Source organism: Lepisosteus platostomus, chromosome 2 (assembly GCF_059453375.1).
Source record: "Lepisosteus platostomus isolate fLepPlt1 chromosome 2, fLepPlt1.hap1, whole genome shotgun sequence".
Taxonomy (NCBI): Eukaryota; Metazoa; Chordata; class Actinopteri; order Semionotiformes; family Lepisosteidae; genus Lepisosteus; species Lepisosteus platostomus.
The window spans coordinates 59,823,661-59,849,835 of record NC_142612.1 but is presented as its reverse complement, the minus strand read 5'-3'; the positions used below and the strand labels follow the sequence as shown (position 1 = coordinate 59,849,835).

The 26,175-nt window shown below is 37.9% G+C and overlaps 2 protein-coding genes across 12 annotated transcripts in view; one reads left to right on the top strand and one right to left on the bottom strand.

Moving 5' to 3' along the window:
• agfg1a (ArfGAP with FG repeats 1a) overlaps positions 1–19,656 on the top strand; it is a 44,655-nt gene extending 24,999 nt beyond the window's left edge. The window contains exons 3-15 of one of the 10 annotated variants that reach the window (XM_088610519.1): positions 3,919–4,034; positions 4,135–4,297; positions 5,593–5,761; positions 6,992–7,111; positions 9,297–9,368; positions 11,259–11,471; positions 14,093–14,258; positions 14,383–14,462; positions 14,839–14,943; positions 15,907–15,954; positions 18,109–18,264; positions 18,376–18,464; positions 18,908–19,656. In XM_088610519.1, coding sequence (XP_088466645.1) covers positions 3,919–4,034; positions 4,135–4,297; positions 5,593–5,761; positions 6,992–7,111; positions 9,297–9,368; positions 11,259–11,471; positions 14,093–14,258; positions 14,383–14,462; positions 14,839–14,943; positions 15,907–15,954; positions 18,109–18,264; positions 18,376–18,464; positions 18,908–18,967 — 1,557 coding nt within the window. In that variant the 3' untranslated portion in view covers positions 18,968–19,656. Of the gene's footprint in view, positions 1–3,918; positions 4,035–4,134; positions 4,298–5,592; positions 5,762–6,991; positions 7,112–9,296; positions 9,369–11,258; positions 11,472–14,092; positions 14,259–14,382; positions 14,463–14,838; positions 14,944–15,906; positions 15,955–18,108; positions 18,265–18,369; positions 18,465–18,907 lie in introns of all 10 variants that reach the window. The other 9 variants (XM_088610513.1, XM_088610537.1, XM_088610561.1 and 6 more) reach the window with 9 other exon arrangements.
• A 1,168-nt stretch (positions 19,657–20,824) lies between these two features.
• On the bottom strand, positions 20,825–25,153 carry slc19a3a (solute carrier family 19 member 3a). 2 transcript variants are annotated; one of them, XM_088610491.1, is made up of 5 exons: positions 24,906–25,153; positions 23,330–24,131; positions 22,654–22,846; positions 21,682–21,823; positions 20,825–21,241 (listed from the first exon to the last, which is right to left on the bottom strand). In XM_088610491.1, exons 1-5 carry the CDS (start codon positions 25,050–25,052, stop codon positions 21,068–21,070), a joined length of 1,458 nt encoding a protein of 485 aa, XP_088466617.1. In that variant the 5' UTR covers positions 25,053–25,153; the 3' UTR covers positions 20,825–21,067. The 2 variants fall into 2 exon arrangements, with proteins under 2 accessions (XP_088466617.1, XP_088466627.1); XM_088610501.1 differs by having other exon boundaries at positions 24,863–24,996.
• Positions 25,154–26,175: the final 1,022 nt, after the last annotated feature.

Genomic DNA, 26,175 nt, shown 5'->3' with positions numbered 1-26,175 from the left:
ACCAGCAATTCAATTCTGTTGGACAGATTGAATTGATAAAAATCTATCATTTCTAAAATAATGCTGTTATAGATGGTCAAAAGTATGTAAATACGTAAGCATATCTGATCAGTTCTAATACTTTTAAAAATAACAAAAATGCTTTAGAAATCTTAGCTAGTCTACTTTAATAATAGACACAATGATGGCTGCCCAGCCCAGTAAGTGCATAGATTGTTGGAGCTGGAAGTGTCTCTGATTGATTACTCTGTAGGGAGTGAGGCTTGTGTAGAATGCCTTCTGGGGCAGGAGTACAAAATGAGTCATGTCTGCACAGGACACACCCCGAGTCACTGAATCTAGCAGAGCTATCCTTCAGCTATGAAAAACAAAAACGCAATTTAATAATATTCTGAGTAATAAGACAATGCATACTGTTATTGGGTTGCATTTCCTGTTGCATATGTGTATAGTTCTTCATATTAATTTTCTTATTGTGAATTATATAGTCTAAAGCACATAACTCCATACTGGTAAATTTAATTTCATAACACCTCACACAGCCAGTCATAATCAATATGTGATTTTTGTACTGCTATAAGTGAGTATATTGTGTTATGCTTTTTTTACTTAAACTGACATCTGCATGTGAAGATTCACATATAACTAAGTTTATATTTGTTGAGATGAGTTAGAAGCTGGCTTGCTATGTGCTCAACATGATCACAAGACTCTGTTACTAGAACAGTGGAGGAGGTGTCTTTAGTTCAGATGTGTAAAAGCACCATAATCTTAAACTTGTTTGCTTTTCAGTATACAGTATGTTGTGCTCTGATTAATAGTGTGCCTTAATAGATGTGCTTCTCATGCTTTGTACTGCATCTTGGTTTATCTGAACATTTGCCTAGTTTTGAGCCTTACTCCCTGTAGCTTTGTGCTTTTAACAAGGTTATGACAGCAAGGTTAGATTATCTTGGCATCTTTGCTAGACTATGTGAAAGATGATGCCACTGGGAAATTGTTTAGTTGCAAAAAATGAATTCACACAGTAGTGTTGTCTTCATTTAAATTTTAGTTAAAGCTTTTAATAAAGCTGTTTCTGTTCAATGTTTTGCACACAAGACCTTATACATAATTCTTGAATGTATGGTGCAGTGGTGGTGATGAAGTGTGGATTATGTGCATCTAGTGTTATAAAAGAATTATCAGCAGGGCTCCCCAGGGGTTCAGTCAGCAAAGATGCTCAGGTGTTGTAAATTGGAGCCTGGGTCATGTCACAAGCTGTTTGGAGCCCTGGGTTCCTCTGGGGGTGGCACACAACTGGCAGAATTCTGCTGGGGAATGGTGGGTAGTATTCCTTGCTGACTCTTGACAAAATGCCTCCTGTAGCTTGTGACTCCACCAGGCTTGAATACATTTCAGTCATGAATGCAACAAAATTGCACTTTGTGATTCTAAGTTTTTGGCATGTGTACTTGGTGCAGACAGATAAGTGTTGATAGTTTTGTCATAAAGATACTGTATGTCGGATAGGAAGAAGGGGTGGACACATGAAAATGGAGAGTTACTCAATAGTAATGGCCCAGATGCTGCATGAAGTGATCACAAAATAATTGATCTGCAATCTTTTGGTGAGTTTTCCATATTTTTAATATACTTTGCTTTAGTGTTCAAAATGTGAACGATAAACTCTTATTAGTATTACACATCCAGCTAGACAAAGAACTGACTTGCTTGAGCTTTTCCCCATTTGAGGGCTGTTGGTTACACACAAATTACTGCATTTCTGTCCAGCAAAGGTTCTTAACTTTGGTGAAATGAACTGCAGTGTCTCCTGATTCTTGCTGTGAGATTGACTAAATTTACTACTCAAGTATCGGAAAATGAAATGAAAATGTTATATGACGGACTTTTACAAACTTCTGATTGCTAGATCATACAAAAAAATTGAATCTTTAAAAAATGCTGAAGAGGGAAACTGCCCTGCAAATCATTCCACAATTCATGGTTTTTAAAGGCAGACCCAGTGCCACCTAATTTGCCAGATCTGCATCCTTGGGGTTCTGAGTGGATTTTCATTCTGTGTAGAGCCTTGTATGTCTGTGAGAAGTGGGATGAATATTGAACAAGAAGACAGCGCAGGTGTGTCACCAAAGGAATGCATTCACATTTGGTTCTTGTTAAGACTCTGGTAGCAATAATAGCCTTAATGTTCAGTTCAGTTCTTTTAAGATTCCGATTTTAAAATTCCTCTAAATGGAAGAAGATTATTTTGGGATAAGAGAAGCAAGGTCTTCCATGGTTTTATTTAATTGCATTTTGTTATGCGACTGTGGTGAAATCATTACATGTGCCAAAACAATGAACACAGCCTCCTTGATGCCCTAAAGAGTGTTTGAAGTACTTTTTAAACAAAGGAAAAGACAGGACTTTATTTGGTAATAGTTAGCTTTCCAATTCTTGATTTGTTAGGAGAAATAATTTGGTTGAAGTCTACATACACTGGTAAATTATAAGTTTTTAAAATATTCTTTTCTCGTCTGCCTGTAGTGTTGCAGCCCCAAAACGTTGCTTCTTCTGGTCCCATCCACTCAGTATTCGTTTAGTAATCTATACAGCTAATGTATGATATATAGAAACTTTCTTTACAAAGCTCCTGGGCACTTTGGTTTAATATCTGCTTTAATATTTATTACAGATAACCTCCAAGTATCATAGAGCATATGTAAGAGTCTTTGCAACTGTTTTCTATACCTTTCATCCCAAATGTCTGATCTTTACTAGTCTTTGGTTTCTCCACCGCTCTGCTGATGAATCAAGAGCTCTGCGTTTTTGTACTGCCAGTGTGTTGGTGCTAATATGTGTAAAATTTCAATTGTTTAATATGTGCACAGGCTGGTTACTTTGATAAGCTTCTAATTACTGATCTTTGCTTTAAAATGATTAGTTGCGTGCTTGTCTGCGTGTTGAAAACCACATTGAGTGAGTACTTTGAAACAGGCTTTTGCACAGTGAACTCTTTGCCTGTCAGACTTTGGTTGTGTACAAGTAAGGAAGTGGTTTATTTTGGCAGTGCATACAGTTCTTACCCTGATAAGCATCTCACCCACATTTCATTTTCCATCAGTGTAAAATGGACTTTACCCTCTTGTTGTAAGATATCGCTGTAGGCTGTGATTATTTCAGATTGATTTTAACTGTGGAAAAAAATGAACTGCAGCATTAAAAAATAATTTTAGGTTGATATACAGAGTTGATATACTCTGTTTAGAAAACTGGGAATTTCCTGGTTCTCCCTCAAGGTATACAGGGCCAATCCTTGCCCGAGGAGGGTCTCCCTCTTGAGCTATGGAATTTGCTGAAATCTGGAACAGTCCTTTGACTGCTGCATTCAAATGGCTTCCATGTGCATTTCACCATTTCCTCTGGGTGTTGTGTAATCCGTGCCTCAGCACTTTCCGGTGATTGACGGCCGAAGTTGCCTCACGTACTGTTCTTTCAGTGGACAGCAGATCAGTAATGTCCCCTTACAGGACAATAAACCTTTTTTGGTGGCTGGTTCTTACATAGCTCCACTATACCTGTTGCAGAGTATCTGCTCAAAAGAGGCCAGAGTAAAATCTCAAGAAGCAAGCAGGTTGGAAGATTTGGTATTCTGTTTTCTGCCATGAACAAGCACCCAAAAAAGGGTGCCAGTGCTTCTGGATAAGAACATGTTTAGGCAATGCATGTCTGTTTTTAAAATACTAGTGTGGCCCACTGAGTTTCTGAACAACTCTAGATACTGAATGACTAAAGAAGTACAAGAGATTGTAAATGTAAAAGTCTAACATTTCCTTTAGTGTTCTGATCTCTGTAGAGGAATTGAATGGAAAAAATACAGGATATATGATGTATGAAGTCAATTGTATTAATTATGCCTTGATCACGTTTTTATAGGTATGCAAACAGATATGGTTGGGACTGTATGATGAGAGATCCTCTGCAATTCCAGACTTCCGTGAGCCACAGAAAGTGAAAGAGTTCCTTCAGGAAAAGTATGAAAAGAAAAGATGGTAAGGGCTTTTTACAGTAGGAGCAGCCTCATGAGGCCCATTTATTTCTTTTCCCCTGTCCCACCCCATCAGGAATCTGTTTTCAAATGCTGCCTTTCAGGTACGTCCCTCCAGAACAAGCAAAGGTTGTGGCTTCCGTTCATGCTTCAATCTCGGGGTCCTCTGCCAGCAGCACCAGCAGTACCCCCGAGGTCAGGCCGCTGAAGTCACTGCTGGGGGAGTCGGCACCTACGCTGCACTTGAACAAAAGCACACCCAGCCAGGTAAGTAAGGTTTTAGATCTAGCTGTAACTCCACTACGCTAAGCACCTGAAAGGAAGGTCTGTGGTTTAGATGCCCCCCCTCCATTGTTTTATAGCTATATAAATATTCAAACTAGTCCCCAGAAAATAAGCCTTGTATTTATAGCAGAAGTATAACACCAATTGTGTTTAAAGGGGAACTGCAATGTTAATTTTATATTACGGGGTTAGAAAGACTCGGAAATTTCATGAGTGCATTACAATCCACAATAGTAACTTCTTCTATTTATATCACAAAATAGAAAACAATTCCAGGTATGCACGGCACCATATCCAGTGATTAAGAACGAAACAAAATGTCTGGTGAGGTGAAGTGGCCCTATTAGACTGTAAACAAGCAGACTTGTGAATACATCTCTTTTAATCCATAGAAATACAGCTGTTAACTTCAAGACAGTTTTGCCATAATGGAACTTACTTGTTAACTCTGCATGCAGGTCACATTGGAACATTTCTGCAGTGAAATGTCTGATGCACACTGTAGTTATTTGCTTGTTCATCACATTACTTGAGTCATTGCTGTGTCTAGGGAGCAGGAAGGGCCACATCATGTCACAATTCCTGGAAATTCTTGCTCTCGCCCACTGCAAGACCAGAGGACTTGCAGTACTTTTGCAACTTCTCATAATTTGTCAAATTTTTCTATACTGTCAATGAATTTATTTTGTTACCGAGATTTAATAACTGGTCTGAGAAATTGGGACTGCAGTTCCCCTTTAATGTGTTTTTAGTTGAAGTGCATGCCTGTAAGTGTCCTGCAGTGTAGTTTTCAACGTGCATTGAAGAAAATTAGATCTTATCCTTTGATATTTAAAAAAGCAACCATTTAATGATTTTTTTTGCCTACCTTGAGTGTTTAAGAACATAACATTAAATTATAAGAAAAAAAAACAAGCGAGAGGAGGCAATTCAGCCCATCTAGTCATTCATTTATCCCAGGATCCCATCCTGTTGTTAATTGAACGAAACCTGGGTATTGGCTTCAGCAGAATGTGTGGTTAGCTTATTGCAAACTCCCACCACCCTTTTTTTTTTTGTGAAGAAGTACCTCCTATTCTCGGTTTTAATGCACTAGTATGCAGTTTCCACTTGTGCCCTCTGGTTCACACTTCACTGGTCATTCAGTAAACCGCTGGGCTGACTTCTCAGATGCCCTTGTAGCCTTCTCTGTTCCCGAGTCAAAAGGTTCAGTGCCTTCACCTGTCAGAGTAGGGCAGCCTTGACATGGTCTGTATGGACTTGTGATTGTCCTTCAGTCCCCAGTAGTGAGTCGTGCACAAGCACAGCCTCAGCAGATGCCCCTGCAGGAGAAGAAACAGTTTGACCTCCTGAGTGACCTGGGAGGAGACATCTTCGCAGCTCCGCCGTCACAGGCCACAGGCACCGCAAACTTTGCAAACTTTGCACATTTCAACAGTCACACAGGTAAGCTGTAGAAAAGGTGCTTTGTTTGGAGCTCAGTAGATTTGGCTTGCATTAGGATGCTTTTTAAGCTTTTGTCAATGAGACCTTGTGATGCATAGAATGTGGTAGTGCACACAGGAATTGTAGACCACTTGATTTCTTAGTGCTAAGATTATTTGAATGAAGAAGGGCCTGGGGATTTCAGAATGTAGAGATAACCAAAGCAATATTTGCATCTTAGTTGTCGTTCTTGTCTTTCTTTTTTGTACAGCACTTTTTCCTCACCTGCCTTGTAAATCTTTAATTTCAAAGGAGCCTGCTAATGCCATGCTCCCAAATGTCTTTGTTTAGTGGATTAGTTAGGTTTCAATTTTTGTAACATATAGGGCTAGGAAAATATTTTTTTTACTGTATTTTTTAAGTTAGCTGTTGGACTTCAGTATATTGTCTCAGGTTCTCAAAATGTTTTATATAATAAATTCAATAAATAGCACTTAATATGCCCAGGCAACCTGAGTATTTTTTGATGCATATTATGTTCTTTTTGAAATAAGGTAAAAGCAAGCGTGGGATTATCTTTGTAGTTTCTTTTTTATCTGCTAGATGTTAGAACTTCAAAGGAGGTGCATCTACAATACTGCATCTCATGGTGGAATGGTTGAATTTGTGTATTTATTTCCATTTTCTATTTTTCTTTATGGTAGCTGCTAGAATAACCTCATGGTTTTCTTATGCTTTTCAGATGCTCTTGTTTAAAACCATTACATGCAAATAAACAATTCATAAAAAGAGCACATTATAGCTTATTAAAAAAAACCCTTTCCTTTCATTCTTTATTTAGTGTTTTCAATGTGCCGATCTTGTGATTTTAGCTGGTAAACTTTACAAGAAAAACATTCTTGTTTCCTGGATTAATTTAACTCAGCTTTGTTATGAAACTGTCTAATCAAAATGGCATAACAGCACAATAAAATCAACAAAGGATTTAGTCTTCCTTTTTAAGATGTGGGCAAACGTCTTTTGTTGAGATACATGCCTTTTTTATGACTATTCCAGTAGTTTTTACATGACAGAATCAACATAAATGGGAAGAGGAAATCTAGCCTCATTGCATGATTACATGCATTTTATCAGTGCATCCATCTTTTACAGAGAAAGCTGATTTTTCTGTGTTTAATTTCTCATTTTGTGCTTTTGTAACCATTAATGTTTTTGTTTTATTTTGTTTTTGTCCCCCTGTGATTCTTACAGCTCAGAATAATGCAAATGCAGACTTTGCAAACTTTGATGCATTTGGAAATAATAGTGCATCGGGTAATTTTGGAGGTTTCCCCACAGCAAGTCAGCCACCTTTCCAGCCCCCAAACACAGGTAGAGAGTGCGTTCTGGTTCTTTTGCCTTGGTAAAGAGAAATGAATGGTGTCTTTCTGACTGCTGACCTGTGATTGATCTGTAGCTCCAGCTTCCCGCCAGTACTCGCATAATCAAGCATTTCTGATAGCTCTGGGGAAACCTAAAGCTGTATGGTGATCTGTTTCTATCTCGCGAATTTTTTTTTTCCTCATGCCCAACTCATGTAACCTGCAGTTTCTTGCCTAGCTCTGTCGTGTTACAAAGCAGTTTTAAAAATTAAAAGGAAACCTGATACAATTTAACATTTTAATATCAAGAACGGGATTTGAGTAATATTGATAAGTGATGAATGTTAGGAATTTATCTGAAGTAGTTCCACCATATCAATAGAGTGCCTGATTAAGCATTGAGGTTGAAAAGTGTTTTTTGACTGTTACACTGTTAAGTTGGGTTTGTTAGTCAGCTGTGTGGTATATTTCACAGAGTGATGCTGCATTGCACAGTGTGGGGTAACCATTCAGAACAGCTGCCTGTTTGGACCTAAAAATACCCAAACCTTTACAGATATGTACAGTATAGTGGTAAAACCTTAGTTTTAGATTCTTGTGTCTTGTAATATCCTTAGCATTCTCACTTTCATTTTTAACATTTATTAACTGTTATTGACTAGGACACTTGAGTTTTGTCCAGGGTATGATTTACACGTTTTCACTTTTGGCAGCAGACAAACTTAGAAGTTGTGTGTGTAAAAGACTGGTTATCTGTTTAGAGATGCTCCAAGAGTCTAGCTTACTGTACCTAATGAGTTGGTCAGAAACTGCAGTGGTTTTCACTTTGTGTTTTCATGTTTTCCTTTGCAATAAATACAAAGGGACATTCACATTAAATGCACTAAAGAGGCACAGCCAAAGAGTTTTAAAAGTAGTGCTCAGACTATAGAATGTGGAACTAGTATTTTCACTAACTAGTGCTAACTTGATCACTGCGTTGGTAATCTGAAAGCCTCTACATTCATAAGAGTGTCAAGAACACCGTTTAATATCAATCCATAATGCAGTCTTAGGTTTAATATTGTACCTAATTACTCTTAATATTAACTTTTTAAATATAAACATTTAGAATTTGTGCACAGTTCATTCAAAGTATATACAGTACCTATAGAAGATCTGCACACCCTTTTTTAATAGAACATTTTGTTGCTGGACAGCCTGAAATCAAGACGCATAGAATCGGAATTTATTTTACCTTTACTGTTACATAATAACCCAACCTCCAGGTGGAAGACAAATGCTCAAAAATTCTGAAAAGTAATTAGAAGTGAAAACGGGCCAGACATGTGGAGAGCGTGATATATCATTTATATGTACACACTTACCACTCCTTGACAAATAAATTCTTAATGCCTGCCAGTCCTTCAGAGTTTCCATTGGATTCTTGGTGGTATCTCCGATTCAGTCTCCTCCTTGCTTGGTCTTCCTTTCTGAAGGGATGACCTAATCTTCCCAAGGTTTTTAAAGTCACCTTCCACTTTGTAGTGAAGGTCTTGACTTTTCCAAGGCATGTTTCAAGCCTTTGAAATCTTTTCTTGTCCACCTAATGTTCTGTGCCTTTCCATAGTTTTATAGAGGTCTTTGAATAGCACTTTCTTTCCTGTAGTTGACTTCTTACTTTGAGATGCAGTCCTAAGGACAGGAGACCTACAGGAACAGCTGCTATAATTCAGAACTCATCAGAATCATGAGTTTGTGATTTAATGCTTCTGGCTGTTAGTCCACAAAATGTGTTCCTTTGGAATGGATGGGTAGACTTTGTTGGCACTGTATATTTTCATTACATATGTAAATATATACCATATGTGAGTTTTAGGTTCATTTTTGTAGAAAAATGAAAATAAGAATATTCCGTGTCAACATCTACAACCATGACAAATTAACCCTCTTTAGTTACCACTACCCCCCACCTGTCTGCTCCTCTTTCTGAGCATCTACTACCTATCCCACCTAGGTGAGAAAACAGCTCTGTGTTTGGTGTGAATGTATCTTCACATTTGCTTTGGGCTGATTAACACTGTCTGTGAAACAGCTTGGCCTGAGTTTTCTTTCCATTCAATCTTTGTCTTTGATAACTTTACTTTACATTTGTGTTTTTCTTTTTGTCCTACTATTAATTTTTTACCCCTTCCTGAAATTTTCTGGCTGTCCAGCGTTCAGAACGCTTTCATCCAGCTGCAGTTTTGGTGAATTTACCTCAGCTTTCCCTCTTCAGGCTGCACACAGTAAGTTCCACTTCACAGTGGGCAAATTCACTTCTGTGTTCCATCCTGTGACATTTGTAATGTCTTTATATTGTCTTTGGTTTTGTCATTGTGCTTGACTGTATTGCATGTTGTCTTCTTTCCTTTAATCCTGCAAATTTATGCTAACTACTGGAAAATGATAGCTAAAGTCTCTAAGGTTTACCACAGGTGTGGTTATGCAGTGGCTGGGTGTGTTTTTTTATTTCACAGACTGTTGCTGGTTCGCTGTCAATAAAATAAAAACTTGTACAAATGTTTATAACTATCATTTTTAGGATCAGAATGCCAGTGTCATTAGTAGCATAACCCTGTTAAAATATCCATGTGATTTAAAAAAAAAATCATTAGTATGATTGAAAGTAGTACAGCAGAAGTCTGTAAAAGCATTCCTTAGTATGCGGAAGATCATGTTTTAAACCTGAGCCTGTAGTATTGTTGCATAATTGAAAGATTTTGAAACAGTATTGTAACAGAACAGTTAAAACAATGTGGAATACTGTGAATGTTAAAACTGCAGTATAAATCTTTTTTGGAATGAGTACTTTGTTCTTTTAAAAATAAAAATCTCTTCCAAGGGTTGGCGAATGTTCATTAGTTCTGTACCAATGGAAAGTGGGGAAAAAAATAAGTGGAAACCATCTTTCCTTATGTTCTCTCTAGGTTGAGTAACATCAGAGTACACTTCAACACCATCTAGTGGTACACATTGTAAAAGTGTGACGAGTCTTTGTTTTGGAAAACATTATGGCATCTTTTGTCAATGGTGCTTTTTTATTGTACAATATTAAACCATTTTTAAAAAATTTTGATCTGCTAGAGGAACAGAAGTCATTCATTCTGTAAAGAGCATTATTTTTCTTTCATTTTTTGCTTGTATCTACAGAAAACATTTCCTCTTCCTTTTAAGAATAAGAGAAACTACATGTGAAAATGTCAGAAATTTGATTTAAAAAAGATCCATCTTTCGGCAGTTTTTTTCAATACTTGTATCACAGGCAAATGAATTTCTTAGGGTGTGGGGTTGACAGATTTTAGCCAATGAGTATGTTTCTGTGCTAAAGAAGCATTTAGGACCATGTGGATCAGATCCTACAAGTTTTAGTCCACTGCCCGCATCTTTGATCAGAAATGGTCAACTGTAGTGAAGATGCTTTTTTGGTGGAACTCGCCAAGAGCTAAGCCTCATTAGTCCTCAGCCCAGTATATTCAGCTCGGTTTAAATGTGTCCTAGATAATGAGTACTTTCTAATCTGATAGTGTGAAGAGCTACCTCCCATTTTATTTCCTTTGACACTCACTTTCTAAATCGCATCAAAGTGCTGGCCCCTGAGTTTACATGTGACACCATGAGATTGTTTTCATTACTGTCTTATCGGTAAGGTTGACTTGTCAGTAGAATTATTAGAATTTCCCCAAATGAAAAAAGCTGCACTGGGGACCAGTGATTGACCTATTTAGCATTCTGGCAGAGCCTGGATTTTGGCTGCGACCTTCCTGTTCTGTATACTCACACATAACTTTGCAAAGATGCTTATTGGAGCTAAGCACTGTATTTTCCTTTAGGCCTGTTGGCTGATGAAGGAAAAGTAGATACTGTTTGTTTCAGGTGACCGCTTTTCTAGAAGTACTAGCTTCTAAGATGAAAATAAAATCGCTCAGTTTGTTTTTTTTTGCATTGGAATTCTGTTTATCAAGCCTTTGGTTGTTAACTCCAGGTTTGTGGCACAGGTACTCTGTGTTTCGATATACTTCACTGTACTTTTTGTATGCAAAGAGCATGCACAACACAGTAACACTAGCTGTAGAAGGGGAACTGCTATAGCTACAGCCCACTCATGATGATTTTTGTAATTTTTCTTTTTTATACAGGTAGCAGCTCTGGATTAGCTAATGCCAATTTTGCAAATTTTGACAACTTCCCCAAATCCTCTAGTGCTGACTTTGGAGCCTTCAGTTCCTCCCAGAGTAACTCAACAGGAGTCCCCAAAGCTGCAGTAAACAAACCTAGCGTCCCCACTGCAGATAAATACGCAGCTCTCGCTGACCTGGATAACATCTTTAGCTCTGCCAAACCTGAGCAAGGTAAATTTCCTGCAGCAGTTTTTGTTTTGCAGAATTAAAGATGTACATGATAGAACTGCTGTAGATCTAGATGTGCAGAAAAGTGATTATGGGGTTGATTACCGTCATGCCAAAAGCAGCAAATTCCTACTGAATTTTTCCACTGAAGAAAAAAGGCATCGCAGAAGATGTTTCATTTCAAATACGAGATGTCCTTTACGGACAAGGTTCTTAGAGTAGCTATGTGTTTTGGCAGCGGTGTTGGAAAGCCTTGCAGATATGTGCGAGATTCCCAGATTCAACTGCTTTTCCCGTTTGACTCATCCGTTTGCACTTATGGGGCAGAGTTTTATTAGCCCCCATTACGGTGACATAAGTATTGGCAGCCACCCTCTGTCTCCTCTGATTCAAGATGTGTATAATAAATTGTTGGTTAAACTATGCTTAAACCGATTTTATTATATTTTCTAACTTTATTAAGCACTGACACATCCTCTTTAGTGATAGGTGATATTTTGTAGTGAATGAATTCAAATGTATGAATACTTCAGCTCTTCAGCTTTCAATCAATGGAACTGTAGAAATAAGAGTTCACACACAGTCTTAATGGCACCTTACTATTTTCTAGCATGAGTGACTGTTTAGTGAACTTAAAAGAAGGATTGTTGTTAAATAAGCTCAGTTAAGCAAGCCATATTTGCTGCTCTTAACAGTGAATAACATTGTTATTCACAATGGACAGATGGAGGCTGTCTGTTATGTCCGCCCCTTTTTGTCTTCTGATAGGTCATTGTTGCAATAAATACAGAAGATGCTATGTTTCTATGTGGATGCCTAAGTGTATATATTTTTACTTCTGATTTCAGTATTTCTGTTTTAATTATTTTGCTCCTTGTAAAGCACTCACATTTCTGTTCTAACCGTCACTTCTAAATCTATTTTGCTTATTATTGGAAAGGTGGGTAATTTACTCCAACTGTCTATAATATCTTAACATATCAAAGCTTTTTTGTTATATATATGTGTACTGATGCAACCAAGAAAGATTATATTGTAGTTTACATTCAGTAAAATAAACTATCTCACTCTTCTTTACTTGAGCTGCAATTTTATTTGATGGTCTAATATTAACTTGTAAAATATTGTGATTACCACCCAAGTTGTGAAAGTATGTTATTTTGCCTGGTGTATAAAACTGTTGTTTAATGTTTAATCAGCTCCTTACTGGTTATTGACTGCATTAACATGGTTGCTTCAAGATACCTCATGCGTATTATTTTTGCAGCAGTTCAAGCATGGACTGTATAGATTATTGTCAAAATTTGAAAGACGTATGAATTTATTGTATTTTTGGATTTGCAGATTTTATTTTGTGTTTTTCTTAGAATTGTAAAGTGCAACTGTTCATTCAGTCATAACTGAGATATGGCTTTTTCTCTTTTAAAGTCTTAACCACTGTCGTAACAAAAAAAAATCTGCCTGCATGGTGTCAAATATTCAAAATATCTTTTGTAGTCCTAAAAATGTAAAGGGTCTTGTGAAGTTAAATGTTTTTAGGATTCATTGATATTTATCCTTTCTAATAGGCTGATGTTTGTTCATCCATTTAACTTTAATATTAATATTATAAATTTATTTATTTTTTATTTGTGTGATTGTGGTTGTAGCTATAATTAAAACTAGTATTAGGACTATAAACATTTTGAAATCTAGGCGTGAAAATTCAGATCAGTCATCTTGAAAGACTCTGTTCCAAGGGACCTACATAGGTTTAGGAATCATCAAATTGTACAGTATTGGAATTTAATTGTCTCTTATTTTCTTTATAAAGTTTCTAAATCCTTTGCCTCAGAAGTGGAGATTGAAAAACTTTGAATCGTGGTAACCGTTGACGACAAAACATGAAAGGCCAGGGCTCTGAGTGGAATCCTCTAAAGAATATTTATCCTCTGCCATGAAAGATCAGTTCAAACAGCAGAATGAAATGTAGTGTATGCATGGGCTGTACATTCTCCTGCTGCCTAGATCAGGTGTTTGTCTTCCTTCTGCAACTAATTTTGTCAATGTTTACAATTTGTGAAAATCTGTATTTTTCAAAGACATTTTGGGCCACTATCTCTGCAGGATAAATTTTCATTTTCTTCCTGGGTTGTTTCTGAAAATATTTTCAAGAAACTGTGTACTTTACCTAATATTGGTGTGTACAGATTTGTAATATTTTAACTGTTAGAAGTTCATCATCATTTTGAATAAAACAATGGAAAAAGTCAGATGCTTAAAATCTGTGTTAACCTTGCCTAAACCTGGCAGAAGGAACAGTTGGTTGCCTCTTTCTGCTTTCTTTACTTCAGGATTAACTTGATTTCAAAACATTAAAAAAAAAAATTATAGTTGAATTTTTTTGTATTTTATTTGAGACATTGTTACCAAAGTCTGATAGTGAATCATATTTCCTTTAATATGAGGGATCTGAAAACATTAATTACAGGTGCTTGTCATTGTTGCCTCTGTGGTAGTCTTTATATAAGTTAAAGGATTTTATCCTCACAGGATACTCTGAGGAATATTTGTCTTGGTTATTGCGTAAGGTATGTGGGCAGATGTTGTGCTGACCGCTGTTCTCCCTGGTGTTTGTGTTCAAGGTGCTGCTGCTCAGGTGAGCAGTGTCAGCTCTGCTCCTGCTGCAGTTCCAGCTCCTAACCAGCCCCTGGCAGCTGGGGGCGATCGATACGCAGCACTGGCTGAGCTAGATAGTGTCTTCTGCTCCTCCATGCCTACAAGCAATGTCTATAGCTCTACCGTTAGCAGGTAAGACATGCAGTTAATACTATTTGAAAGGCTTTTTTTACTTCTTTGTGCCATTTGGCATAGTTTGTTTGAAACACATGATTTGAGCTGCTTTTCTTTTCTGGATATGCATGCTCTACAACAGCAGTGTCTTCGGGTCAGTAACGGGCCCTACACAAGCACAGCCCCAGCAAGTGATATCCAGTATCCCGGCAGGATTTGGAGGTACATTGAGCAGTTAATCTTTAAATAAAAAAAAGATTGAATTTTACTTGTTGTGCTACCCAGAGATTCTGCCGCATAAGATTAAATTACTTTCCCCAAGTGCTGACTTGGAATATTAGATTACATTTTTCTGTTGTACTGTGTTTTTCGAACCGTGAACTTCCAGGACAGCTTTTACAAGAGACTGATAAGAAGTTTCTTTGCTATTCTTACCCGTGATACAAAGTAGCAAAATGCATCATATTTAGGCAATTTTATAACGTGCACCCTCATTGTGCACAGAATAATATACCTGATTTGTCGACTTCCGTTCTGTTCTTGGCTTGTGCCAGTTGCTTGCAGTGGTTAACTATTTCTTGGTTTTACTTTTTTAAAGCTGCTACATCAACCAATCCTTTTGTAGCAGCAGCTGTCGCCCCAGCAGCTCCTCCGACCAACCCCTTCCAGACCAACGGGAGAGCTGCCGTGGCAGCAGCAGCAGGTAAGGACAGCGGGTTTCCACCTGGGGATGAGCAAAGTCTCTGGCAGGCCTCTTGGTTTTTTGGTTCATTTTTCACACTTAAATTTGCAAACATCACCTTGCACTTAGCAAGTCGATAGCTTGCAAATTTATCAAATAGTGCTTTCCCTCCCACTCTGAAATGGGCATAAATATTGTAGCTCGGTATATTGTAATTGTTCATTTAAGGAGCAACGCTTGAATCTCATGCCACTTTCAGTTTTTATAGTGCTTAAAGAATGGAACTTTTGATGTTGCCTTGAAAAAGTGATCATATCCAGTATGTTAATCTCAAGTTTGTATAGACCATTCATAGAGCTTATCGATTTTTGTCCAAGGTGTTCTGACATAAACGGGTTCACTGACACAACAGTCTTCTATTTACTTAAAGTGACATTTATCAGATATTCCAAATAGAAGGCTTTGTCTAAACTTTCACTAGAATAAAATTAAACACAAACTAGCTAGTGATATGAGCCTGATTTTATAAATCAATTGGATTCTAAGATTATTTTTTTTCTAAAATTTGAAAAGACTTGGCCAACAAATAAGGCTTATGCACTTCTTGCTAATAAATCATGTACTGTGGTATTTAAACACAGTGGTTGACTGACACCCTTTGGAATACTTTTTTAATTATAATTAAAAAATATATTCCTATTTTTGAATACTTTTGCTAGGTAACAGTCTACTGGAAGAAAATTAATGCATTACATTTGCACCATGCTGAATTAACTAACTTTGAAAAGTAAAGTAACTTTAGAAGACGCCAAAACTGGAAAATCACCTCTAAACCACAGAAGGCTGGATGGTTTTGTGATCTCAGTCATCTGTAACACTGCTCCTTTGACTTTAAATGCAAAATAAAGATCATTTGTACATGTGTTTGTGTGACTTACTGCTGTGTTTGGTTGTTTTTTTGTGACTTTGTGGCTTTCAAAAAAGGCCTTTTAGGAGCACTGCACAGTCAAGCCTTTCCACAAGTTCACTTTGGTAGGTGGCCACATTTCCTATTCCCTGAATCAGTGTGGCTTGTTGTCCAACCGCTTAGAAACATTTCAGATTTTCCTGGATTCTGCATGTGAAGTCTGATCTGATCCTAGTTGACCTCTGTGGGCATGGATGTGTCATCTGATGTATAAGCACTTTATTCATAGCTTAATATATCTTCCAATTTGTTTAATATCTTAAAAGGACATTAGCAGGCCAGAATTTCACTATCGTATGATTTTCTCCAACACATCCATGATCACATCTAAATGTTAGTGTGCAGATACTGCTAGTGTGGGTTGACTTTGTACTTGTAGCTTGAGTGCCCTTTTCCATCTCTTTGGTTTCAAGTGTTTAAACTTTGATAAGATTGTGTGTTTCGTGATGTAGGTTATTTGTGCAAAAGGTTGACAAGGTAGACACTTTGTCAGAAACTTGACTCATTTTTTACTGATACACTTGTTTTTTTCTTTAGTATGCAGTTGGCATTTCATCTGCAGCATTTGTCCTTCATTTTGTTTGTTCAAATCTAATGATTGAATTTATTCGTATTTATTATTCTGTAGTAAACAAGTACCAGTATATTGTTTCAGAGCAATATTTTTAATACAGAAAGGGTTGATCTTATGAAAGTTGGTCTAAGAGCATTTTTAGTCACTTTTTCAAAAGGACTTTTCCGTATTCTGAGCATCAAAAGGAACACCTCATATAACTACAAAATTGAAAGTCATCAGGAAAATGATTTGAGCATCTTTTTGTAGCATGGGCACCGAGATGTTATTGATCAGACATGATATTTTAGCAGTTGGCACATATACAGTATGTACAGACTAAGGTAATCCTCCAGTTGTAAGCTTAGATGAGTTTCCAGTACGTTTGTAATTACCACAGTAAAAAGTCATTATGTAGACCACCATTTGTCACCAACAGAGGGTCTACATTGAAAATGTATGTATTTGGAAGGAATGTATATTTAAACTCTAGCACAGAAAACATATCTGACCTGCAGAAACCGCAAACTGCCCACACATCCCTCATAATCCCACTTCACAGATTTCTTTGAGACTGAGGCACACAATGTCTAAACATGAAAGAAAACCAGGCTCTACAAAAGTAAGTGGGTAGAAGTTTGTTATGTCTGACATTTGAAGCAATAAAAGCTGTACATCTGACTCATGCTTTGCACCAGGTTGAAGAAGCTGTCTGGTGTGATTTTGTCCTGTTCCTTTCATAGAGCCTGGAAGAGCACCTGTTCATGGGTCCCTGAGTCCTAGATGCCTAGGGCTTAAGTCTGTCACATAAGGCATCTATGGTTTAACTGTCCGATGCTCGTGCAACAACACTGCAGCTGTTACATAAGCACCTTGAGAACATGCACTGTCACCTCTTTAGGATGAGCCTGCAGGAGGGGCAACGAGTGATAACTTGATCCATGTAACAATGCAGTGAGATGCTGTCGACCAGTACCAATGAAGTTGAGTAGTGACTAGACACTCTTGCCCAAACCACTGGATTTGGATCTCCCCACTGATCTTGGGAGGGGGGGTTGTAATTTGTGTTCTCCAAGATTGTAGCCCATCATTTGTAGGCTGTTAGGATGCAGCATCTTGCCAGGTTAGCAAGATTTGCTGGATGTGAGCATGTCCTGTATCCAGTCAGCTCTAATTTAGTACTTATGCCGCAGTCACTTGAGTGTTTCATTGACAGCATTACCTTTTCAATGCTTTTCTTCACTTGCTATGGTCAGACTTCACGGAATAATCAATAAATCAAATGATGCAGAAATATTTAATCAATATCCAAAATCTGTATACTTCTGTAAAGCTATACACACACTTTGATACATTTTTGTTGCTCAGAATACATCATCCTATACCATAAGATAACAGGACTTCAACAACCTGTTGTTCTCATGGTAAAGTCCATGTGTAAAAAAAAAGTTTTAAAATAAGTAAAGCAGATAAGTCCTAGTCAATTGATACTAATAATGAATAAAAAGTCTTTTTAAACTGAACATGACTGTGACCTATATATATATATTTGAAACTTATTTTGTTATTCCACTTGATCCTTACATGTTTGGTATACAGCAGCGTAAATGTATATTCTGTAAGAAGACGTAATTGGAAGTGTTAACTTTTTTGTACTGTTTTTCAGCTAGTTTTGGCACTGGCTCCATGAGCATGCCCGCGGGGTTTGGAGCAACAACTACCTACAATCTTCCAACCAGTTTCAGTGGGACATTTCAACAGCCACCGTTCCCTGGCCAGGCAGCGTTTCCGCCGCAGGCCGCCTACCAACAGCAGCCCAACGGTAAGAAACTAGCTGTCCATGCTGGACAAGAGCCGCAGTAGCACAGGCCTGCCTAGCGGCCATCTGTTGATTACAGTTAATGATTTCTACTTTCTGATTTGTAAGGTGCAGGTTTTGGAGCCTTCGGCCAAGCAAAGCCAGTGGTGACCTCATTTGGGCCGTCCATGGCAGCCCCAGGAGTTTCTAGTAATCCTTTCATGGTACGTTATATATACCTGGGGACTAATGGTTACACGCTAATGACGTGCATTAGCTTGACTGTGTTGAAATTCTTTACACAAAATATAAAAATATCTGACAATGATGCATTAACATACAATAGATTTAACAGTAGGCAATAGTCACAGCAGATAGTAGGTCACAAGCAAAAATAACATCTATATAGTGTGTTTGTAAATTCAAAATGTCAAACCTTTGGTCCTTTGGCCATTCCTGACATTGCTGTGCAAACCCATCTCAGGTTCTTAATAGAAATATTGGTGCTGATTTATGCATGGCTCTGCATTGTTTCTTTAATGTCTCTGGACTGTTTTGCAAGAAAGATCAATGCTGAGGGTTGAAATACAGGTAGTTTGTAAATATCGAAAGCATCTTGTGCACGTGCATCTCCTGGTTCTCAAGACGCTTTTCTCTTTCCTCTTAGGCAGGAGCACCTGCAGGCCAGTTTCCAGCAGGAAGTTCTTCTACCAATCCCTTCTTATAGCCTGCACACACAACAGCTAGGATGTGGTCACTCAGCATCTTTGCACCTCTTGCACTGTTTTGTTTCACAGTTAGCTTTAAACACAAAAGTTTCTAAAACTTGTATTTTGTATGAAAATATAAAAACAACAACAACAAAACAAGATAATATGTGCAGAAGTGGGGGCATTTCTCCTCGACATCCTTTATTTAACCTGTGAACTGGCAAATGAATCTCATAGCCGCATCATGTAAATTGAAACTGGCTAATACTAAGTTATTGCAAACCATATTCATTATGCTGCAGTACTGTACATATTTTTCTTAGAAATTTAGCTATTTGTGCATATCAGTATTTGTATCTTTAACACATGTATGTTAAGTCAGAAATGTTACTGGGAAAAGTAATGGGCTACTGAACGTTACTGTATCAGTTTAATGAATAACCAAAATCAGTAAGATAAGTTTGGATTAGTAGACATATATTTAAAAAAAGATAAAGATTGTATTCAGTTCCCAAGTAAAAAAAAGTTTTTTCTTCCATGAAATACCCTGTGCATTGTATGGTGACATCTCGCAAGTAAAGGGGGAGAACCTTAAGCGCTTGATTCTGATCTAGTCTCTCAGGTGGTGACATGAAGACCACATATGTTGGGTGTTACAAAGATTAAGTTAATGTGTATATATATATTAAAATGGATTTTAACTAAACCGTTCAATTTTTTTGTATTTCTGTACAATTCATTTTCTTGTGTTGAAGCGTTTTGTGAAAATATTTTTTTGTAAATGCCCATAAATTTAAAGATCTTGCACTCTTGCAATACTTACGTTTGGCTGTGCTGCACAGCACTGCTTTCAATTTCATAATTAAAATCCCATTTCCCTCCGTAGGAGCAAGTAATGATTGCCTGGTGACATTTCAAATATTAAAACATTTAACTAGTTTTATTGTAATAGCACTTTTCATCTGCCTTGTACTTTTAGTTTTTACTTTTAAGAAAAATAAAGTTAAAACAAATCTTTTCACTTATTTGAATCCATTTGTTATTTAGCAAGCCAGTCTCCATCTAATCCAATTGGTTAATGTCTTTCTTGATTTCCTAATTAGTAGTGGTTAGTATTAAATTTGAGTAAGGCTTGAAACAAACATAATATAAATTCCCTTATTCCCTATGCTGAGGGTACTAAAACAGTGCATGTAGTCTTAATCCAGGTATTGGCCACAAAATAGAAATTGATATTGAAAGCAAGGGGTTCCACACAGATGTGTGGCAAATTTATTTATTAAGCAAATAATCCAGCATATTTACGGTCTTGTATCAAAATGCTGGACAGGAGTGGTCACCAGTAATTATGGCCAGCATGGCTTTAGGAGGAGACCTCAGTGACTCTGAAAGAAGGGTGATTGTTGTGGGGCTTTAGTTATGCAAAACATTTCAAAATTGCTGATGTTTCACAAGAACGTGTCTAAGGCGATGTCCATATGGAACTCAGAGCAACTGAAATGATCAGCAAGGGGCTACAGTGGGTGAATACGCATTCTCTGGGACAATATCTGTACATTAATTTAAAGTGCAGGGCAAAACCAGCAAGCAACTTTCAACCTGAACCTAGTTTCTTCAAATAATTAAAATGAGAGGGGGATACCATAGTGAGGCTGCAGTGCACAACCTGCTCATCAATAAATGCATGTTTGCAAGTCCAAGGGTGAAACAGCTCAAGCAATGGACTACTGCAAAATGTGATCTGATCAAGGTATATCATCCTTCACCATGTTCTCCACAAATGGATGAGTACATGTGTGGTTCCATAATGTTGAAGGGTGCTGGTTTAGGTGCACACATTCTCTTAGAAGGCAAGGTCAATGCTAATCAATACTTAATGGTACTGAGGTATCTTCACCAGATGTTGCAACATTTCATTTCTGCCAGGAGGATGGTATTCATGAGGACAAAATACAGCTTGATGAAGGTGACGCTATCATCCATATGTCATGGTCTTCTCAGTCACCAGATCAGAACACAACTAAGCATTTCAAAAACCTGCCTTTTCCTGTTTTAAGAGGAAAGTTCTTTCTATGCATCAGTTATAGCAGTATAGACAACGTTCCACACCCCGTGCATCAGAATCTCTGTGCCAGAATGTTGTCCCCATCGAGGTCTTCAGCATCCCATCCTTGGTTGGGTTTGGGCACCTCCTCCATTTTGCGTTTTCTTCTTTCGTGAACCAGAGTGTATATCCCTCTCAAGAGAAACAGGGCAGCAATAGCTGCAAAATAGCTTCCGTAAATGATAAACTGAAAGGTAAAACAATTAGGGACTTTCAGTGTTGAAAAACCTAGATTAATTTTTGAAAACATTAAGAAACACTCAGCAGCTCATCTCCAAGTCAAATCTGTGCCTTTGAATTTTCTTTGCTAACGCTTTTTGGAAAGATTTTTAATTTATATAACCATTACATATCTATTAATTGGTCTTCTTTAAATGTTAATAGTTTTTAGATATGCTACGCTACATGTTATGTGCTGTATTGCATGATTAATTATATATAATTTCTACCTTTTGCAATGAATTACTTTTAATAGTCCTGTCAAAATTAAATACAGAGAAAATCATAGAGCTTTTGTGCTCCTGCTTTTCCTTTTCTGTGCTTTAGTGCAGTTAATGAACATGAGCTTAACTGAAGAACTTGGTCATTGTATTAACTGTGAGCTGGATATGAAATGGAAATAAATACCTGTGGAATAATGTCCAAACCCAGACCTCTGGAATCCACAACAATGACCGTTACAATGGTCTGAAGAACTAAAGCGCCAAAGTTGTTTGCTCCAAAGACTAAAGCGTATCGTTCCATTGATAGGTGAGCAGCAATCTGAAACCTAAGAAGGTAAGGATTCATATGCGTGTTAAAGGGTAAGCTCGTTTAAAACAACATTAAGATTCATTTTCAATTCTGATTAGCACAGCTTTCACCAAACAGTTCATTATATTTATTCAATTTTGCCATTACTTTTTGGGTTAATAGGATTTTTTTACCTTTTTATATTTAATCCCAGTATATGTAATCCCAGTAACATTCACAGAGGCACTGAGAAATGTGATTTTGTTTTCAGAGGCTACACAGAAGTGCATTTAAGTACAGGGGACTGATTTTGATCATGGAGAGCTCTGGGGGGTCCCCAGCCGTGTTGTTAAAGCTAATATCCTGGCTTCTTCTACAAACAGCTAGAAACTGATTGAGTTCCTCAATTAGTTCCGAACGTCAGAAGGGCAAAATTATTTCCTCTCCTGTGAAAACTTTCTTTACATCACCCTCATGTTATTTTCAATAACTGCTCATCCACTTCAGGCTCATGGAGGCCAAGAGCCTATCCCAGCAAGCAACAGACACAAGGCAGGATACACCCTGGATGGGATGCCAGACCATCGCAGGGTACACACCCACACCCACACCCACACCCACACCAAGCCAGGTTTTACCAGAAACAAATTAACCTACTGTACCAGCATGTCTTTGGACTGTGGGAATTAGTTTAAGCACCTAGAGGTAATGCACAGAAATGCAGGGCAAACATACAAACTCCATGCAGACAGTACCCCAGGAACGGCCCCAGTGCTGCAAGGCAGCAATGCTAACCACTAGGCCACCCTTTTAATCTTTGTTCTTATTTTGTACTGTGTTGAAAGAGTTGATATTCCACACCCTTACATGGCTATGGTTATGAGCAGCATGTACAAGGTCTTAAACACGGTGTAGCCTGTGTAGCAAACCCATATGATGTCGGTGAATGTCATGAGGTACAGGGCAGCAGCACTGAGGGCAGAGAATAAGCCTAAGGCCAGTTCCCCCCAAACGGTCCAATCTACTTCTGTGAAGCCAATGGCATAGGCTGAAGCTGCTCCTGCAGATAGAAAACAAGGCCATTAAGAATCCATTGATGCCGTCTTTGAAACGTAGTTTACTAAAAACCCCAAGTAAATTTTCCGAAGAAACGGAATCAAATCACATTTCATGCAAGCCCCTACGAACCAGTAGTGATCACCTAATATGTAATACAGCATTCAGTGTCCTAAACATTTATTTACACAAGTAGGGCCAATATCGTTAGCCTCCAAAATTATTCAGAAGACTTAGTAAACTAATATATGATTTAATAAAGGCAATGTAAGGCTGTTTAACATTAATGGATTAAACTGATAAAAAAATGTCTGTAAAAGAATAATTTATTTTAGCCATTGTTGTAATCAAAGGGAATTTCCTTCATTGGTCCTAATGTGATTGGATGAATGTCTGAGGGTGGAAAATATGAGCTATGAGGTTACCCATATGTATTCTGTTTTGTTTGTTTTGAACATGTACTGTAATACAATTATAAAATTCATACCGAAGAGACTTGAAACTGCTTCCACACCTCCGTTGTATGCTGTGAAATTCTGAGAGGGTTCTATATGTTCCCACAGCACCTGTACATAGTTCACTGTTTGATTGTATCCACATGTAGCCAAGGCCCACCACAGTGACCAGTAAACCAGCTGCTTTGTAGAATAGCACTGAAGGAAGTCGAACCACAGCTGTGCAAGGATGCTGACAAAACCGTGTTTATTTTCCTTGTGTTTGCCGTTGGAGAGGACTGTCCCACCCACGTCGGTTTGACAAGCCCCCTCAGGAGTGTCTGGGTCACTGAGCTGGGATGAAGGTGCCTGAGTCTGTCCTCCATCCTGAAGAGTCTCCTTCCGGTGGAAGAACATGCTTCTCTTTGGCATGGGCAGGAAACAGGAGGAAAGGAGAGCGATGCATATGAAGACTAGTGTCATGACGAGGATGTAAAAATAAGACATGAGACTGAAAGTAACCAAGACCTGACCCAGCACTGAGCCTACAGTGTAACCAACAAGCTGTACACTCCTGCAGTAGCTGGTCACCTTCTGGTAGTGCTCCAATTCTACGACACTGTAGATGTAGGAGAAGTATGCCACATCCATGGCAGTTACCATTCCGTAGAAGAACTCCATAAACTGCATAGCCAGCACTCCTTCAGCCCACAAGAGCATTAACGTTGTAATAATCAAGTTGAGCCCTTGTAAAATGATAACTGGTTTATATCGTAGATAGTCAGTTGCCAGGAACGCTGGGATCAGGACAATCAAATAGGAGTATGTCCACACTGGAAGAACTTTATTTGTTACCTGAAACAGACATTGTGAATTAGAATGATGTTTTTTTTTTAGTATTTCCTCAACTAAGACCAAAGCTATTGTGGTCCTAAGCAGACTGAAATATGACATGACAGTCCTTCCACTAAGTCATCCTGTCACCTGCATTGATAGGCATGATCAGATGGGTTTATTGAATGCCCATCTTTCTTCTGCAGGATATTCACGGTCGATAAACAGTAGGCAGAAGAAGTTACTAAGGTCTATAGCAAAGTCCATACCAACTTACTAAAGTTGGTATAACATGTAGTTTACAGTTCTGCATGCAACAGCAATCCAGACACATGAATAGAACAGATACTGAACTTTTATCAGTCAGTCCTAAAACACCACACACGACTTGTTCCCCTCATTCTTTTAAAAGGACTAACGCCTGCACTCAATTTAATTTACCCCTGCCTGTTGAAAAAAGCTCTAAAACATCTAGAAATAAAATTGTATTTGCATAGCAAATCTTTCACATAAAAGAGATTTCATTCCAGGGTGTGAATCTTTTAACTTCTTCACTTTTTTCTTTTGCTTGATAAGGATATTACAGGAGACCACCTCAAAATTAACACCTCAAACATATGAAGTTTTAGAAGTCTAATGATCTGTTGCAACTTAGCTTTAATTGTACTTACAGTATATCATAAAAACGTAAACTTTGTTTCACAAAGTTTTTTTTTAAATGAGAACTGTACATACATAAAGCTTACAAATACCTTATACACTTTTCAGTAGAGAACTCACGCAGGCTTACTGTACCTCTTCTGTTGTTAGGTTTTTATCTGGTCCTGTGAGATATGGAGTCAGAAATGGCTCTATTGGTTTCACTGTGGTGAAGAATCCATATACACATAGGACCACAGTAGGAAACCACCAGCCTGACTGTAACCTCTTCAATGTCTCCATGGTGGCTTCAGACTTCCTTTGAATTGACCTCGCACTATTAATACTGTGTGAAACAACTAGTACTAAGGCTCCTCTGGCTTCTTGTTAATATAAGTGCAAACTGTTAATGAGCAATCTGGTCAAAGTGCAGCAGGGAATCATGGACATTTTTTTATCTTTAATTATTGTCGTACAGATTTCCTGTATATTCTAATGAAAATATATGGATGTATACGTCATCTCTCCCTAAATATTTGTGGGTGTTGGGGGAACATAGACAAACATGATTTTAAGAAAATGATTGAGGAACACATACTGTAGGTTCTTGAGTTAAGGAAGATTAGCTGTATAAACCCTAATCTACTTTATAGGTCTTTTTAGTACAATAAGCACGTATGTTTACATGAATTCCTTTTGAAAATTATTTTCTTCCAAGATTTGTGGTGATTACTATGGAACAGTTTTCTAAACAATTGAGGCAACACGTTCTAGTGAATTACTTTATCAGAAGATAAAGGTGTTTACATGACTTCACTTTTACAACCTTCCCCTCCTAAACCTTTGAAATACAGCCCTGTTTACAAGGGTTTATGAATTTCCATACTGTAGCTCTTGCACAGTACATGCTTGTGTAAGTTCAGAAGGACAAGGAGGCAGGAATGTACTGTATGCTCACCGCTGGGTCTAACTATAAAAGCTCCACCTAGTGGTAGATGGACTCCCTTCCAGATCCTCAGTGTGTTCAGGTTCATCTACAATCCCATGGAACCACAAACAAAATACAGGGGAAAGGACCTTACCCCCCAAATCCCATGCCCCCAATAGTTCTAGGACAAAAAAGAACAAAAAACAGAAGAAAGCCATTCCGTCCATCTTGCTCATTAGGTTGCTAGTAGTTAATTGATCATAGGATCACATCCTGCTGTTTCTTGCAAGATTCCAGAAACGGTATTGGCTTCCATTACATGGCTGCTTGGATTAGTCCATATTCCAACCCTGTATAAAATTATTCTCCACTTAAGTTTTATGTGTATTTCCCTTTACTTTCTATTTGTGTCCTGGTGTTCACGTTTCACTGTTGATTCTGTCCACTGGTTTTGACTGTGAGGATTTTGAAAGGCTTGAATCTGATCCTTTCATAGTT